This window comes from Capsicum annuum, chromosome 12 (genome assembly GCF_002878395.1).
Source record: "Capsicum annuum cultivar UCD-10X-F1 chromosome 12, UCD10Xv1.1, whole genome shotgun sequence".
Lineage (NCBI taxonomy): Eukaryota > Viridiplantae > Streptophyta > Magnoliopsida > Solanales > Solanaceae > Capsicum > Capsicum annuum.
In genome coordinates, this window is record NC_061122.1 from 15,073,790 (window position 1) to 15,091,896 (window position 18,107).

General features: G+C 35.5%; 1 protein-coding gene across 1 annotated transcript; it reads right to left on the bottom strand.

Annotated features, from left to right (window-relative positions):
* Nucleotides 1-1,230: 1,230 nt before the first annotated feature.
* Nucleotides 1,231-10,597, bottom strand: LOC107851405 (restin homolog). Its single transcript, XM_016696404.2, has 10 exons — nt 10,282-10,597; nt 8,157-8,354; nt 7,737-7,859; nt 6,977-7,005; nt 6,797-6,875; nt 4,709-6,206; nt 2,689-4,592; nt 2,492-2,596; nt 2,246-2,382; nt 1,231-1,801 (listed from the first exon to the last, which is right to left on the bottom strand). Exons 1-10 carry the CDS (start codon nt 10,393-10,395, stop codon nt 1,603-1,605), a joined length of 4,386 nt encoding a protein of 1,461 aa, XP_016551890.2. The 5' UTR covers nt 10,396-10,597; the 3' UTR covers nt 1,231-1,602.
* Nucleotides 10,598-18,107: the final 7,510 nt, after the last annotated feature.

Consider the following 18,107-nt stretch of genomic DNA (forward strand, 5'->3'; position numbering starts at 1 on the left):
GAAATGGAGGGGATTCTACTCTTGCGATTCATTAATTGATTACACAAGCTAAGTACTTATTACCAAAAATAAATCGTGAATTAACTAACACACAATAAAACACTCTCAAAGCGAATAGAAAACGATGCTAACATGAGAATTTAATGAGATTCGATCAAATCTAGTCTTTGAGATGGAAGCATAGAGTTTTCACAATAGTTAAAAAAACAACATAAATTATGAATCAATTTATATACTCCATTATTTTGTTAAGAGTAAAAAAAATAAATTAACATAACTAATACAAAGATTAATAATATATGATAACTAAAAATTACATAACTAATCCAAACGCTAACTAGCAATATTAAAGGGAGTTATTGATTTCTCAGTTAATATAAGAAAAAAAAATACTCCCACATCGCTGGGTTGAAGAAAATTTAATTCGTTACCCCAATTTTTTTTTATATCAATTTATTGGGTCTGAAAAGTTATAGGTCATCAGTTTTAAAATATACTAGTTTGGAAAAATTAAAAGGTTCTAGTTTATAAACATACTAAATCGTAAATGAGATCTTACCTCATTTTTTTTGCCTATCAATCTGTTCGATTTGAAAAGTTATAGGTTATCGATTTATAAACATACTAAATCGTAAATGAGATCTTACCCCAATATTTTTGCTCATCAATCTGTTCGATTTGGAAAATTATAGGTTGTTAGTTTATAACATACTAAATCATAGATGAATTATTAAGATATTAATTATTGGTTAATTGGTTTGTGTTTGCTAATGCTTCAATTATCGAGTTCCACTAAATCATAGATGAATTATTAAGATATTAATTATTGGTTAATCGGTTTGTGTTTGCTAATGCTTCAATTATCGAGTTCCACTTATTAGTTGGTTCAATTTTGAATGTTATCGATTTGTAAACATATTAAATCATAGATGAACTATTAAAATATGGCAAAACGTTCGGTTATCGATTTATGCTTATCAATCAATTCGGGTTTTGAATGTTATCGATTTATAAACGTACTAAATCGTAGACAAACTATTACGATATATATTACTTACAATATTAATTAATTGGTTCATGGTTGCTAACTTTTTTTTCCCTCCTTTATAAGTGAGGGTTACGACAATTTATTTAGGTTGCTAACGATTAAATTATCGATTTGACATAACTAAACTGATAATATATATTTTTGAATCATCTGCAATAGAATATAAAAAGGAACAGGTGATATTACAAGAAGATCAGAATTATAAATATTCAGTATTAATTGTTCTGGGGAAGTAGACTATAGTTGTAGCCAAGTTGATAACATAAGAATTGAGAATAAAGAAAAATATTTACTTATAAGAATAAAGAAGAAGAAAAAATCTAGTCTAAAATTTGTTGCTTAATTTCATAATTTGGTAGATGCATCTGAATAATTAATTACCTAAGATCAATCACGTACAACAATAGAAATGAACATTTTGTATACTCTTGTGCTAAAGAGATTAACCAAACTATGTATGAGATTCTACAAAATTGTAGATTATAGAAATTTATTTCTATGAATGCCCCAGACCTGAGAATGTGGGTTGTTGTTGTTTGTATCAATGGGGAAAATCAGTCACCAGCTGACCAGAAAGAGGAAGTTGTCTTGTGCTCATGTATGGCTTTCAGAGTCATAATGAGTTGCTCGCGCTGATCCTCCACTTGTGCATATTTCAGACTCATGTTCAGGTACCTGTCACGAATTTCTTGTAGCTCGGATTCAAGCTGAGATATCTTGTGTATATTGTCGTCTCTTTCTTTGGATGACAAACTGAAGATACAAAGACGTGGATTATTTAGATTACAGTCATAAGTTGATCGTACATACTTCAACTGTCTTGAAGAAATGATAATGCAAGCAAAGCAGATATGTATTCGTGAATCAACAAAATAAATTATTTATACATATTTTAAGTGGATTTTAAACATAAATACAAGTCTGTGCCAAAGGTATTGGGTTGTGCTTAACCCGTAAGCAGAACTGTAGCTCTGGTATTGTTTACAACTGTCGATCAAGTGGTGCAGCTAAACCAGTTTCCGGTTAATAATGCCTGTTTGTCAGCTATAATTCGTTAACAGATTTCAAAAGAATAATCAGTCTAGATGGATTTAACAAGTAGCCGAATAAGATCAGAAGCTGTTTTAAGACGTAAACATCAGGAGAAACACAAACAAAGCTAAAGACACGAAGCAATTTTTTTAAATGTAGCCTCACCTAATTAAATGGGATTCATGAATACAATTGTTCTCTAAAGTCTGAGCTACTGTGTCGCCCGGAAATTGGATTACTGCTACACTTTTGGCAAGAGTCTCTTGAAGATCTCGGCTGTAGTTGCTTTCTTTGTTGCCATCCTAAATAAATATGGGGGAATATCATGAGGCTAATAAAGAGAAGGAAATTATATTAATAACATTTTACCTGAAATAAAAGTAATTAGCGGGTAGTTCTTGTAGCACGTACCTGTTGAGAGTTGCCTTGAATTTTCTCAAGTTTCAAGTGTTTCTCTGATTGAGGAGATTGAGTAATTATCTCATGCTGATGCTCGCCGAAGTTCCCTTTCTCGACCTGTTATGTTAATTAAACAAAGCAAAAATCAGATTCATTGCCTAGTATATTATTGGCTCCGAACTATAAATAAGAGAAGTGGTTCGGTTAACCTCTGAAAGCTTCAGCTCCTCTAGAGTAGGAGTGATATCATCGTCCTCTCTTTCGTTGTCTGATCGTGTTTTTGACAATTGTTCCTCGAGGGATTTGACTTGCTTCAAGCAGTTCTCTTTCTCGCATTGAAGGGATTTTATTTTCCACAGAAACTGGCTATTTGCTCTTCTAAGCTGGCAAAGCTCATTTTTCAGCTCGGAAACCTTTTCACACATTACTTCCTTTGCAGTTAAGTCTCCTTCCAGCCTCAGAACTTTCTCCTCTAGTGCAATTTTCTTGTATTTGCATTCTTCGGCTTCAGCCACTACGTTGTGCATGCAAGATATTTCCTTAAGTAGTGACGCCTTTTCTTCCTTCAACTCTTCACAATCTTCATATTTCAACTGCAGTGTAACTTGTAATCTCTCGCTTTCAAACTTCATCGTAGATAGTGCTCTTTTAAGATCCAAAACCTCCTCCTGAAGTAATGGTAATGTGTGCAGCTGAATTGTTAGAATTGAATTTTCTTCAGTCATTTGCAGCATTTGACGTTCAGAAGACAGTAGTTTTGGCTCGAGCTCATTAATCGTGCACTTAAGCTTTGCTTCATTGGATACAAGATGTTCCATTGTTCTCAGTAGCTTGTCACAATTAGCTTCCAAAGTTCCCTCCTTGGCTTTGGAAGTACCAAGTTCAGTCATAAGATCTGACATCTGTACCATGAGGGATTGTGCCTGTTCTTGCAGCTTTTCGACTTTGACTGTGTTCTCCGGAGACATTTCATGGAGCGTGCACTCTTCTACAAGAAGTTTCTCTCTGTGATCTTTAGTCTGTAGATGGAGATCGTCAAGTTTGAACTTAAGGATCTTCTCTTTTGATTCAATGTCTTCCAGAACTGAAGAAAAGTTGGCTTCTAACGACTCTATCCTTTTCAAACAGGTGGAGAAAGAATATTGAGATTTCCTCAATTCTGCTTCCAAAATGTTATGGCTTGTATATAATTTTAACTTTTGTTGCCTTAGTTCTGCATTCAAGTTTTGAAGCAAACGACACTCTTCCATAAGACTTTCTGTTGTCGCTTGGAGCTTTGGATTTACTTTCTTCAGATACTCACACTCTTCTTGAGCATCTAACCATCGCTTTTGCATCTCCATCAACTTTTCTTTCATATCGCGCTTTCGTGACTCCTTTTCATGTTCTAATTCTCTGATCTTATCCTGAAGGGTCACAATACGATTGCCTGATTGCTGTAGTTCCAAACGATCGAGTTCCATTGCATCGGTCAAATGTCTTAGTTGAGCTTCCAACCCAGACACTCGTTCAGACAGATCTGCATTTTCTTTTTCTAATTCGTCCAAATTAAGCTCTAACTCATACTTAGCACTCTCTAGCTCTAATGATTTCATTTCAAACGTCATTTTAGAGACACCTCCACAAATACATTGATCAAGAAACGTCAAATCCTTTGTGGAAGTGTCTAAAGATTTAGAGGCGGCACTAAGTTCTTGTTGCATTTTTTCCATTCTCTCCTCCATCTTACATTTACTCATCTTGAGATCTGAGATTTGAGTTCTCAAATCAGACCGGTGATGACTTATCGCTTCAATCTCTGCATCCTTTTTCAAACATTCTGTCTTCAGCTCCAATATCTCCGAGTTCTTAGCCAAATTATCACTGCTTAATTTTTGAACCTTGCCCTCTAGCACCTTATTTAAGTCCTCAAGCCTTTGACAGCAAGAACAAGAAGTATCCTCCTTTGGAAGGTCATCCTTTTCTTTATCTTGAACTTCACATGCATCCTTTACTGTTGTTTCGGGTTCATCCTCAATATGTTCACTACCATCAAGAAATAGAGCCAATCTGTACCTCAATAACTGGAACTTTTTCAACACTGCATTAGCTTGCTCGTCTTTAGTGGTATGACCTGTACATTCACAAAGATCTAAATTACATATAGCAATTTAAACTCATAGTTAATAAATGAAGAAAGGACATATTATCTCGTATCCCTGTTGCACGAGAAACATTCTAGATACTTACATAATGTGTCGAGTAAGGTATAGATATCTTCAATTTGTCCTGACTCAGAACTCTGAAACATGGCAGGTACATTTTTATGAGTGAAACCTGCGTGACAATTTTCTTCCTGTTGACATTCTGATGGTGTTGCAGCAATCTGAATTGTCTGATCTTGTTCTTGCATTTCGAAGCAAGATGAGTTGATTTCATCATTAAGCCTTGAAGCATTATCCTTAACTTTTGAGTGAAACTCCATCTGGTTACTTTCAGAGGCAGCCGTCTCAGCAATTATTTTCTTCTTCCCCTCATCATCTTGAAGTGGTGACGAAAAGAGCTCACCTTTGTGTTCTTCAAATTCAGAACTACTAGGTGATTGTTGACGTAGTTGACTGTCGACGGAAGATGAACTTGATTTCAGTTTGTACAGAAGTTGAAGATTTTCTTCTGTCAGCTCCTTCCAATCTCTCTCAAGTTCCTGAAGTTTTTCCTTGAGAGTCTCATTTTCATTGATCAGATCACAGTCAGATGCAGCTTCGGTCTCTTCACTTGAAAGTCTGGACAACTCTGCCTTCAAATAAACAATTTCCTCTTCTTGTTCTCTTGATCTATTTTTCCATTTTTCTTCACAATCTAGAAGAGCCTGAGTTCCGCGTCCTCGTTCAAGTTCAATCTCATGAGTTTTCTCCCCGATGATTTTCTCCAAATGGAGAGTGGTGTTTTCCAGATTTATGTGTGATTCCGGCAACTGTAGAATCTTGTCCTCTAGGTTCTTAATCTCCAATTTCTGCTTTTCAACAGTTTCTTCCATCTCCTGCAGAATAGAGACTAGTTGAATATTTGATTCTTGAGTTTTACTTAGCTGGAAAGACACATCGTCATTTGATTCTTTTTGAATCCTTAGCTCCTCTTTTAAAATCCTTTCGACACTATCCATATCTTTGACTTGGAGCATTAAACTCTCAGTTGCTTTTTCCTTCTCCAAGGATTCTTGTAAAAGAACCTCAAGGTTTTTGATTTCTTGCGTCAATCCCTCGCGTTCTGTGTTCAATGAACAAAGCTTCGTCTTGAGGTTCTCTATCTGCTGTGCCTGGTCAGCAAACTCTTTGCTTAACATTTCCAAGTCAATCTTTAAGCTTTGAGCATTTTGTTCCCACATCATGGCCTCTGCAATTAGTTCTTTACTATGTTTGGCTTGTAAGGTGTTTCTAGAGGAAGCGGCATGTGGAACTGATGCGGTGTTGTCATATGAGAGCTGTTTGAAATCATCTTTTCGATTTTGAGCATTCTTTCCTGATCCCGAGGTCATTAAAGTATACGGAGAGTTGTACGATTTGGGTGATTCAGAAAAAGAGTAAGAACCACAAGATGCACTACTCCTGGAATCAATTGACTCTTGCCTACCAATTATGAGGTTACCCGGCCTGTTTGAGTCACTTTGGGAGGAAAAACTTTCTCTGCCCAATGAATCCTCCGTAGAGGCAAAGCTATGATACGAACTCAGCCGGGGGAGACTTGCTTCCTGTTGGGAAAGCATAATGTAGCTTAGATTCTAGAGGAAGCTAGAGATGATAAAGTAACCAAATAGATGCACCATTGATACTCTTAAAGTAAGATATCTTAGCGAAGACACGCGTAAATAATAATGAGAAATATTCAACTTCTGATATTTGAGCCTATATGCATCTGCTGAGTTAAATTATTCAAGTAGTTTGATCTATATCTATGATTGTATAACTACTTTTGCAGCCTCTGTATATCTATGTCTATGTCCAACGCTATGTCTAAGCTACTAAGGCTGCATTCAAGAATGAGATCCAGACAATATTCCAGCCACTTTCCAGCTCTTTAAATTAAATGTAATAAGTATGATGGACTGTCTGCCTGGATGATTCCAGATTGATTACCGACCAGTGGCAGAGCCAGGAATTTTACTAAGCGGTTTCACAATACAAAAGAAGTAGACACACCAAGTTCCCAGATTTGGATAACACCGAAAAATAAAGACAGGACATACAAAACTATGATTCTATTGATCAGTTCCATTTAAGGCCTAATCTTCTACTGTGTATCGACAGATGCATAGAACTTTCTGACTAGATAGTTAGATACCTCTGGTTTGATCTCCATGTTATTGTATTCCATGTTATCTTCTTCAGCATAGTAGGGCGTGCCTTTGGATTCATTGTCCCTACGATTTCAAACCGATTCATTTACTACGGATAGAGAAAAAAAAGAAGAAACAGAAATCTGGAAAACTCAGCAAGAAGTTGCTGTGTTCTAGTGACAAACCTGATTGCTGTCAGACACTTGATCTCCAGCTGCAGAAACATAAGAAATTGAATCAGTGGTAGTAGCTAAGGCCAAAAGCTGAAACTATTATGTATGTGTACTTTAGCTAACATGTTCCTGAATGAAATATAGGCCAAGAATGATAGGGAATAGGCTGGAAATCTTCAACAAGGACCCTCGAGCATTCAGGATGGGATCATCGTTAGGATGCCCCAAATTATGAGTAAGTTAAGCATTCAAAGGTATGTGGCTTTCAAATTCTTATGATCAAAGTAGGATGATAAAACAAGTACACTTTCGGTATATAACTTGTAGAATTGCACGTATATACTATTGAACGGAAAACAAATTACATTCTATTACTGAAAGCAAACCTAAAAATTACTTGAGAATTATTGAGCACAAATGAAAAGAAAAGCTTTCTAAAGGGGATTACTAAGATCTGAGAAGCTAGTAGATACACAATTCGTGCGCTAAGTTTGTGGATAATAGCAGTGACTGATTCATCTGTTCAACGAATTAAGTTATCTTTTCCATGCAAAGCAACCCGAAAGAACAAAAAAGAAGTTTCTTTGTACTTGAGTAGCGAAAGATGAACCTTTTTATTGCAAAAGAAGCATAGGATCTTGGTGAAGTACGATAGGCTGGGTCTACGAAGAGTAATGCCACATGCAGTAAAGAAATGGTAATCATAGGATACAGTAGATCATGCATTTTAAAGTGCAAATAACGAACTTGCAAGTATCATAAGAGTTCTCACTTGTAGTACTGTGCCATGGTTACACTTTCTCAAAGGTAAGGAAACTGGAGTGAAAGCCTTTGCATCCTTGTAGCGAGCAGGATTTATTGAAGCCTCTCCGAGAATGCTAGATCGTGAAGATCCCTGAAACAGAAAGCTGGTAGTGTTATAAACATGAAAACTAAGAGCCAAGTGAAGAAAATTCAGTAAGCTAATGTCTTACTGAATTCAGTTGCGGAGCCAACAAATGCTAAGGGGGGTCAAAGACACCTCTTTGCAAAAAATTACACTGTTTCATGTTATATACTATATGTTGACTCCTCTTATTTTCTACGTGTGTCTACTTTTTTTACATTGTGTGACGCCCCTTAGTAAAATTTCTGACTCAGCTACTGATTGAACTGATAACATCAATAGATTGAAAATAGGAATGTGTCTAACCATTGTTACAATAAACTTGAGAGGGCATTGCTCTTGTTTGTTTGAGATATTATCCGGAGTAATCCACATGGACTGCGACCATGTCTCTGTCCATTTGCAATTACCATTTCGTACTGAGGCTTTCCCTGATTTGCTGACTGTTTTCCCTGTTTCCATAGAGATAAGAGAGACGGAAAGTTTGTCCCATCCTTTCGGTACCTGAGGGAAGCAAACCCATCGAAAGTCTGATAAAACTGAAATTGGAGGTAAAGTTCAAGATGATGACATCAATACTAAACACTACCACATTGGAGATAAGTAGCACCTAGTTTCCTTTATGAGTTGTTTGTTTCCTACATTGCCCAATATCATTATGTCCCTGAAATCTTTATCTGCTGTTTATATTTGTTTCCTTGTATACTGTCAAAAGTCACTATGATCTATTTTTCTGTTTTTCACGTTAGAATTCATGTATATGCGGTTTATATGAACCATTGTACGTATGCGCTATACTGCAACGCGCTTCTTAGTTCAATCACTTATTACTATTGATGCCAGAGGTTTGCTTAAACATCTCACTCTACTCCAGCTATGGTCCTGCATTTATTTTGATCATTCTAAAATATCTCCCTATTTCCCTTGTGAAATACCACAACAGTCGGCGTCAGACAAACAAAGTCGTCTTATCCAGCAACCCCTCTAAAGTTTGGAATCTATCCAGCAAAGTCCCACGGAGTGGATCATGGGGAGGACAGAGTGTACCCAGATGTTAGAGAGGCTGTTTTAGAAATCCAAAATTGGGAATTCACAAGTACATTTACCATTAGCAAAGTGGTTGCACAATTCCCCTACTTGGAATTTCATACAACTTGGTTCCACTTTTCCAAGGAGACTTGGACTAACCGTTTAAAGTTGTAGCCACGTGACTAGATGGTCATAGGTTCAAACGTACAAACAACCTCTAGCATAAATGCGAGGTAAGACTGCGTACAATAAACTCTCATAGTTCTACCCTTCCTCGGACCCTACCCATAGCCGGAGCTTTAGTGCACCAGACCGCCCTTTCTTAGTTCCACTTTTCAAGTAAAAAATACCAAGATAATTTCAATGAACCAATAAAGTTATGACTATCTAATAACAAATACTCCTATAATAGAATATTGCACAAGAAGATAAATTACAGCCTATCTACCAGCTATGTCCAAATAAGATCACATGTTACATAAAAAGTATAGAATAAAATGCACATGCACTTATGCTCTACTTTTACTTTAAGCTGAAACGGTAACTTACACACAGAATCAAACACTAATAAGGACAATCCAAATATAACACAACATTGATTTATTTACTTCAATTTTTTTAAAAAAAAATTCACAAATTTTCGAACTCTACCAGCATGTATATTGTAAACCAATTAGACTGCATAATGTAGCAGGAAAAAAAAGTATCAAGAGCTAATTGCACGTTCTATAAGTATCAAAAGTTACAACAATCTCTTGTAGAAATGCAGGATAAGGCTATGTATAATAGACCTATTTGGTCGAGCCGTGGAAACAATCTCTTGCTAAAAATGCAGGATAAGGGTTCGTAAATAGACCATTGTGGTCTAACCCTTCCCCAAACTCGTGCATGGCGAAAGCTTTGTGCAACGGACTGCCCTTTTTATTTTTAACTCAAATTTCAGGAAGCTAATTGCATATTCTGTAATCGGTACTTAAGCTGTTAATTATACCTCGAGATACTCAAAACACACACATTGATTTTTATTTGCTTCAAAACTTTCTTTAACAAAAAAAAGAAAAGCAAATTACTGTTTATCGCCAGAAATTCCAAACTCAATCACTAAACAATACTCCTTCATTCAATTTTATATGTCACATTTCACTTTATTAGAGTCAATAATTTAGATGCTTCTCGTACTAATACGATGAAAAAAAATACATTTAAGATATTGTTCAAAACCCATGCAGTTTGACTCTCCAGAAATTAAACTAAACGCGACAAGTAAAAGCGAACAGATAAAGTAAATCACAAAATTAGTATCGAAAGCGCTAATTGCAATATGTAATCCGTATTTAAGCTTTAAATTACACCTTTCAGAAATTCAAATACACACAGTACCACACCAAAAAAAAACACATACCTGACGAGCTTGAAGGTTATAGAAGGAGAATTCAAATGGTTGTCCAGATTTCTCAGAGAAAGAAGAAGATGATTTGTGCCTGTGCAATTTGAATATCTTATCTCTGATCATCATCTCTTCTTCTTCTTCTCAAATAGTAATAATTATGCAAATGTAGATTATTATAGAGCTTGAATATACAATCTTATGTGTATGTATACATGATATATTAATGGAGATAGTGAGAGTGATGTTGAATTAGAAAAGTGGGAAATGAAGAGAGTGGATAACTGAATTCTATGTAGGAGCTATGTGCTACAACAAAGTAGTTAGCTAGCTAGACAGCACTAGTACTGCTGGATTTAGCTAATATTCCCTGCCTGTCCTTATTATGAACAGCCACTATTAAAGCACGCAACTATCTTCTCTACTTATTGGGTGTTTTTATAAATATCATACCAATTTTAATATATTTCTTATATAATTATACCTTGTCTGCGTCGGATTTAACGAATGTCGAAGCAACTCAAAATAGGTTATAGGTTTGCCCCTGATTATGAACACGTCATACATGTATTGACTTGGTGTAAATATCGTATGTGAGCAAATTTTTTTCCCTCATTACTTCCTCCGTTTAAGAAAAAAAATGACGTACTTCACTTTTTAATTCGTTTAGAAAATAACGATCTCATTTCTTTTTCGACAACACTTAATTTTAATTTTTCACGTGATATTTTTAAGATTATAAAATTAAAGAATAATTTATTATCTTTGACATAATTTTAATTTAAGATCATAATATTTATAAAAATTTTTATTTTTTTAAATTTATGTGAGTCAAAAGAGGTGATGGAGGGAGTATTCAATATTGGAGTTGGTAAATTAGTGTATTTGGTAAATTAGGAGGAGTATTTTGTCCTTTACTCTCCATTCCCAATTTTTTTTCTTCTACTACTATAAAGTGTCTTTCATAACTAGCAAAGTTACCCAATTAACTTTATTGTTGCTTTTTTATACTTTGTGACAGAATAAAAATTGCCATGGTATTTATTTGCCCAAATATGCTGGTCTGATATGATATAAGGAATAAATAATAATTAATTTTAAAATCAGGTTTAGAATAAGTTTATCTTATGTTTAGTTAAAATAAAATATACTGAATAATTAGCTCATCCTACATTAGTTATCTCGAAATTGTAGTGTTACTTTGTCGCATCTTGAGAGTGTGATAATTAATTTTGAAATAGCTAATTGAACAATAATTTATTTTTCAACAAAACAACTCCGGAATAGCTAATTTAATTTGAAGTATAAGACTATAAGTCGATTGCCGAGAATTGTTTCCTAACCTAGAAGCATTTCTCCTTTTCGTTTATATTAATTTTAATATTTTGTTAATTGCTCTATATTTAAAATATTGTTTATGAAAAATTGTATTTTTTAAATAAAGGCTTTTCTCATGCAGTATACAGTTTAATTTAGTGATTTTGTTGTTATGGAAACTAGTTTTATAACTTTATTGTTATAAATGATTAGATTAGTGACTTTTACTATTACAAATAATAATTTTATACAGTACAATAATAAAAGCTAAAATGTGCATTTTAACAAAGAATATTAAAATATTTTACTGACATTAATTAAGTGACATTAAATCTATGTCGTCATAGATTTTAAGGGCATTTATAGATAGTGCTAAAATGTGATTGTCACTAATAATTGTCTCTAAAAACATGATTAAGCGACAATTAAGTTATTATCATGAACTAATTTTCGTTAAATATCTTTTTGAATGTGGTATATCTCTAGTGTTATAATGAGTAAATTTAGTGAACGAATGAAATGCATCTTTTGAGCATACAAAAAAGAGTAAATTTAATGACTATTTATATAAATTAAATCGTATTAATTTTGACATGGACTAATTCAAAGTCCCACATTAAAGTATAAAACGAATTTAATTTAGAGGTGGTCACAAAAAGATGTGAGATTGAATTAAAGGGTAAGTTTGATCTAACATTCAAATGTAGAATTGTAGTTAACAATAACTACAACATCCCCCTGTCATTGTACCCTTCTGTCTAGGACACATTTTACATCCAATTTGGACCACATGACTTAACAACAAAACTGGCCCTTGTTTCATCCCTTGAGGCTGGCTCTTCGTGTACAAAGTATTTTGTGTTAGTATAGTAGGGTCAAGAGAAAGTTTTATAAATCATACAGAGATAACTTTATCAAGTTCTGAGTTTAAAGGGCTAATTTTTGAAGGAAAAATGTCAAAGGGACAATGAATGTTGGAAAAAATCAAATAGGACAAAACGCCCGACCCAACAATTTAGAAGATGCTGGTGGACCAGCAACTTACACAAGTCGCTAGATTGATACAGGATCGATCGTGATTGTAGACCAACACGTTGAGACCCGAGCTTGGGGGCTGCCCAACCAAGACAACAAGCCTTGAAGTGTCAAGAAGGTCTTTCAAAACACTCCAAGGCTGCCCAATTCTACATGCCAAAACCGCCCCTTTGCCATGGCTCATTAAGAATATTTTAGCCATTTTGTAATAAGTTGTAACCTAGCTTATAAATAGAACATTATAGGTCATTTTGTCCACAACTTTTGATGATATATTTTTGAGAGCTCTAAAGAGCGTCTTGCAAGGTGGATTCTTTGTGACAAGTGTGGACATCACTTGTGTTGATAACAATCTTAGAAACGGTGATTGCTTGGGAATTCTAATTCCCTTGAGGTCCCATAAGAACTTGATGTTATTTGTATGAAAACTTTGGGTTTTAATGTTTAATATACATTTTGGTTCATAAGTGTTTATGCATTGTATGTCAAGTTATCTATCTTACTTTTTTTTACCCGTTTTTTTCTTGTGTAGTTGAATCCATGGAGTTGTTGTTATTCTCTTGTTGTTGTTCTTCGTCTTGTGTGCTAATCTAGTTTGGACTGGCTGTTTGGTGTGTTGAACACCATTTTTCATCTTGTTTTGTTGGTTTTTTGTTGAATCCGAGAGTGGTCATCAAAGTGGTCCTCGGTTCTTTGAACTTGTGGACTGTTTTGGTGTTTGTTCCATGTGTTCCTTGCCTTTCTTGTATCATTTGGTATCAGACCCATCTTTGATTTTGTTCTAACAAGATCAATGTTGGGCTTGAGAGTGAAAAAAAAAAAAACAGATTTGGTGTTCTTGATGTCTTAACCGAAAAGCTTGTTGTGTGTCTAGATTTGGTAGTCTTTTACTTGTTTTGAGTGTTTCTAGTGTTCGTTCCTTTCTCACTAACACTTTTAGTGTCTAAAATCCAATTATTTTGAGCTAAAAATCAAGTAATATTGTGGTGAGGGTGGACGGCTTGTGTGTTCTTGTTGTTGATATTCTTGTGTTCTTGATGTGGAGAGGAAGAAGCTTCAAAAAGGGGACTTGTTTGATCCAAATTTCAAACGAAAGAGAGTGCTGGTCTTGTTTGCCTTGGAAACACTTCCAAGACAACCTATTCAATAAAATAAGGAATTGAAAGAGAACTGTTTAACTCAAATAAAAATAGAAATGCTGGGAATAAATACAAACATAAAGGAAGTTGTTGGTGGGCCAGCGACTTGTAAGTCATTGACCCACCAGCGACTTCTAAATTGCTAGGCCAAGGCGTTTTGTCCCATTTGATTTTTTTCAACATTTATTTTTCCTTTGGAATTTTTGCTCCAAAAATTAGTTCTTTCAGATCTGGACTCCAACTTTATCATTGCTCCAAGACTCTCCTTCAAGTTCATAATAACTACTTATTTACGCAAATTAGAGTTTTTGATAAAAATACAAGATATGTATTGGGTTCGAAATCGATGGGGCGTCATGTAAAAGCTAATATAATTGCAAACCATTGAGGTGATAAATTAGACAACAAATAAAAACATACTAAAAATATATCTTATTGATAGATTTGGCCAATTGACCTACATATGAAAAACTAATATAAATAAATCATAAAAAGATATGAGAGAAAAAATCTTTTTCTAAACAAGACTTCTTTATTAGACTACATTGTGGATTCTATTGTGTTATGTTTTGAGAAGAAGGATCTTTTATTTATAGAAGTCCAAAACTTTTCTTTTTTACAAGAAAATCTTTTCCTCTAAGAAAATCTTTTCGAGGTAAAACACAATTATGGTAGAATCCAAGTAAAATAAAAACTTTAGGACAAATTCGAACAATATGTACCAAAATTATCGATTTCTATCAAACCCGTAAATGAATGCTAGCTTCGGTCGCCGCCCTTACGTTACCTAATTCTTGTCAAAAATAACAATAACGTATCAAGTGAAATCTCACAAATGAAATTCAGAGAGGTTAGAATGTACGCAGACCTTACTTCTATCTCGTGAAAGATAGAGAACTTATTTCCAAAAGACTCTCGGCTCAAGTGTAGCTACCTAATTCTCATCAATAATTATAAATGCTCGTTCTAATGACTTGAATACTTGTACATTAATCTAGTTGAAATGGGATCAACTCAACCACTGATACTTGGTTCAAACTCACCATGGATCCCCAAACCTAGAAGAAAAGTGGCAAAGATGATCCTTTGTTATAGAGTTAGGTTTAAAGTAGTGGTTTAAAGAATCTACTCCGACCTCGAGCCACAATTAGAACCGAGTGACCTTATTGGAGTATAAGTGTGTTATCAACACTTGTGAGGCCAATAGAGTGACCTTATTATTTGTGTTTTGTTTAGTCTTTCTTATTAGGTACGATGGCTTCGGGTGAAAGTAGTCCAAGGGCCTCGAGAGAGGTAACCATGGATGCTTTGTTGGCGGCCATAATGAGTGTAAGACATGATCTTAGTGGTCGAATGAAGAGGATGGAGGGAAAGATGGACGGGATGGAGGGTTCTTTTTCAAGGAGAATGGATACATTGGAAGTTTGTTTAGATTCCAACCATTTAAGTCCCAAACACTACCATGCCTTGACTAGTGAACATGGTACCACCCCGGATACACTTCACCAATTGCTCAATCCACCTAAACCATCCCATGAACCCATCCACCAAGTCCCTACTTATCCAAACAATCGAAGTCAAGTCCATTAAGAAGCTCCCCAAATCCGAGACCCCTTTGATATGTCGTGAGCACCACTAAACCAAAACCAACCAATCTAAATTGATGTTGTAGAAGGTGAGGGTCCTTTTGGAGGTGAGGGGTTAGATGAAGCAACTCTCTTTGCGGAATTTGTACGCAATAGAAGAAGAGCTTATGACGGCGAAAATAGAGGCTACGGGGGGAGAGTTGGACCGGTTCCTCATGGTAGGGGTAACTTGGGACACCGACCTCATGTTCAAGAAGGTTTAGTGGACCAAGGAGGCAATTCGGGTAGAAACAAGAACCTAAATTCCATTAAAATCACTCTTCCTTCTTTCAAGGGGACTAGTGATCCGTCTCTCTATCTTGATTGGGAGTTACAATGTAATCGAATTTTCCAACTCAGTGAATTAAATTTACCAAAGAAAGCCCCATATGTCATTGCTCAATTTGAAGGTTATGCCTATACTTGGTGGGAGAAAAAGCAGTTGCAACGAGTAAGGAATGGTAATCTTGACCTCCCGGATTGGGATGAATTAAAAGTTCCTATGAGGGAGAGCTATGTCACTAAAAGGTACAAACAAGAGCAACTAATAAGCTCTACAACTTGCGGCAAAGAGATAGAAGTGTGGAGAAATATTATGATGAGTTTCAAAACTTGATCCCACGTCTTGATATTGTCGAACCTCCAAATCATTGCCTAGCTCGGTTTAAGGGTGGCTTGTGCTACAAAGTTTTTTCTCAATTAGTTGTCCATAAGTTTGACCGAATTGAGGACCTTGTAGAGGCGGACATTGAAGTTTAAAGGAGCAATCATGACAAGAAGAACTTCGGGTGGAACAAGCCCTTACAGAAAAAGCCATTTGATAAAACACTCCAAAGTACTCCACGACTTGAAGGTAATAGTTCTTCTACTCCTAATCCTAAGGGCATCATTTGTTTTAAATGTCAAGGTTGGGTTCACAAAGCTAGTGAGTGCCAATATAAGGAACATTGTGTTGGTGGAGGATGATCCTTACTATATTGGGGACAAAGTGACCAAAAATGATGTTAGTGAGAAAACCTCTCAAGAGGATGGTGGAGATGATGGTGAAGCCAAGAGGGTGGTGGAAGAAGGGAAAGTTAATGTGCCTTGCAGATTGATGAGGAGGACACCTCATGATGGTGCGTGGCCCGAGGAAGGTGAGGTCTTAATTGCACTTTGACCTCTTGATGATGAAAGAACCCGAGGGAACTATGGTCCTTGCGCCAAGGGATTACACTTTTCTTTTTTTGTTTTGTTTCTTGACACACTTAGGTGGATAGATAAGTTATTTATTTTGGTGTTTGGAAGGGTATCCTATTCCCCAAAGTCCCACAGCATGTGTAGAATGTACACTCGTGGTTTGATACTTTTGTTGATTGTGCTAACATTAACCCTCATATCATGATGAATACGTGTTTTTTTTGTTGTCTCCTCCATTGTTTTGCAAGGTTTGAATTCGAGGTTGAATCCTTTTCAAGAAGGGGAGGATGATACAAGATCGATCGTGATTGTAGACCAACACGTTGAGACCCGAGCTTGGGGGATGCCCAACCAAGACAACAAGCCTTGAAGTGTCAAGAAGGCATTTCAAAACACTTCAAGGATGCCCAAATTCTACATGCCAAAACCTCCCCTTTGTCATGGCTCATTAAGGGCATTTTAGTCGTTTTATAATAAATTGTAACCTAGCTTATAAATAGAACATGATAGGTCATTTTGTCCAAAATTTCTTATGATATATTTTTGAGAGCTCTAAAGAGTGTCTTGCAAGGTGGATTCCTTATGACAAGTGTAGACGTCACTTGTGTTGATAACAATCTTAGATACGGTGGTTGCTTGGGAATTCCAATTCCCTTGAGGTCTCGTAAGAACTTGGTGTTATTTGTATGAAAACTTTGGGTCTTAATGTTTAATATACATTTTGGTTCATAAGTGTTTATGCATTGTATGTCAAGTTATCTATCTTACTTTCTTGTACCCGTTTTGTTCTTGTGTTGTTGAATCCGTGGAGCTGTTGTTATTCTCTTGTTGTTGTTCTTCGTCTTGTTTGTTAATCTAGTTTGGGCTAGCTATTTGGTGTGTTGAAAACCATTGTTCATCTTGTTTTGTTGGTTTCTTGTTGAATCTAAGAGTGGTCATCAAAGAGGTCCTCGGTTCTTTAACCTTATGGGCTGTTTTGGTGTTTGTTCCGTGTGTTCCTTGTCTTTCTTGTATCATAGATCCACAATGACCAACAAGTTTCTTCTCTGTTTCTTCTTCGTATTTGAGTCAAGCTATTTATATCATTTGAGTTTCAGTCAAATTCTCCAACTATTTATTGTTGGACTATATCCCTAGAAGAATCAACATTCAAATTCGGTAAATATGTAGTATCACATAGGTCAAACTCATTGCCGGTGGATTCTTAAAAATAAGAAAACATTCAATTGACTCATACATGATAGCACTCGTTAAGTTAATGTGATTATTAAAAAATTCAACAGTACGGAGAAATTAAGACAAAGAATCATTACTCCAAATACAAGTCTCACCTATAATATGACCACCTTAGTATAAATTTACTCTAATTGAATCTTCATTCATCTTCTATACAACAAAAAGATAACTTCTACAACCTATTCAATAAAATAAGGAATTGAAAGAGAACTGTTTAACTCAAATAAAAATAGAAATGCTGGGAATAAATACAAAATTAAAGGAAGTTGCTTGTGGGACAGCGACTTGTAAGTCATTGACCCACCAACGA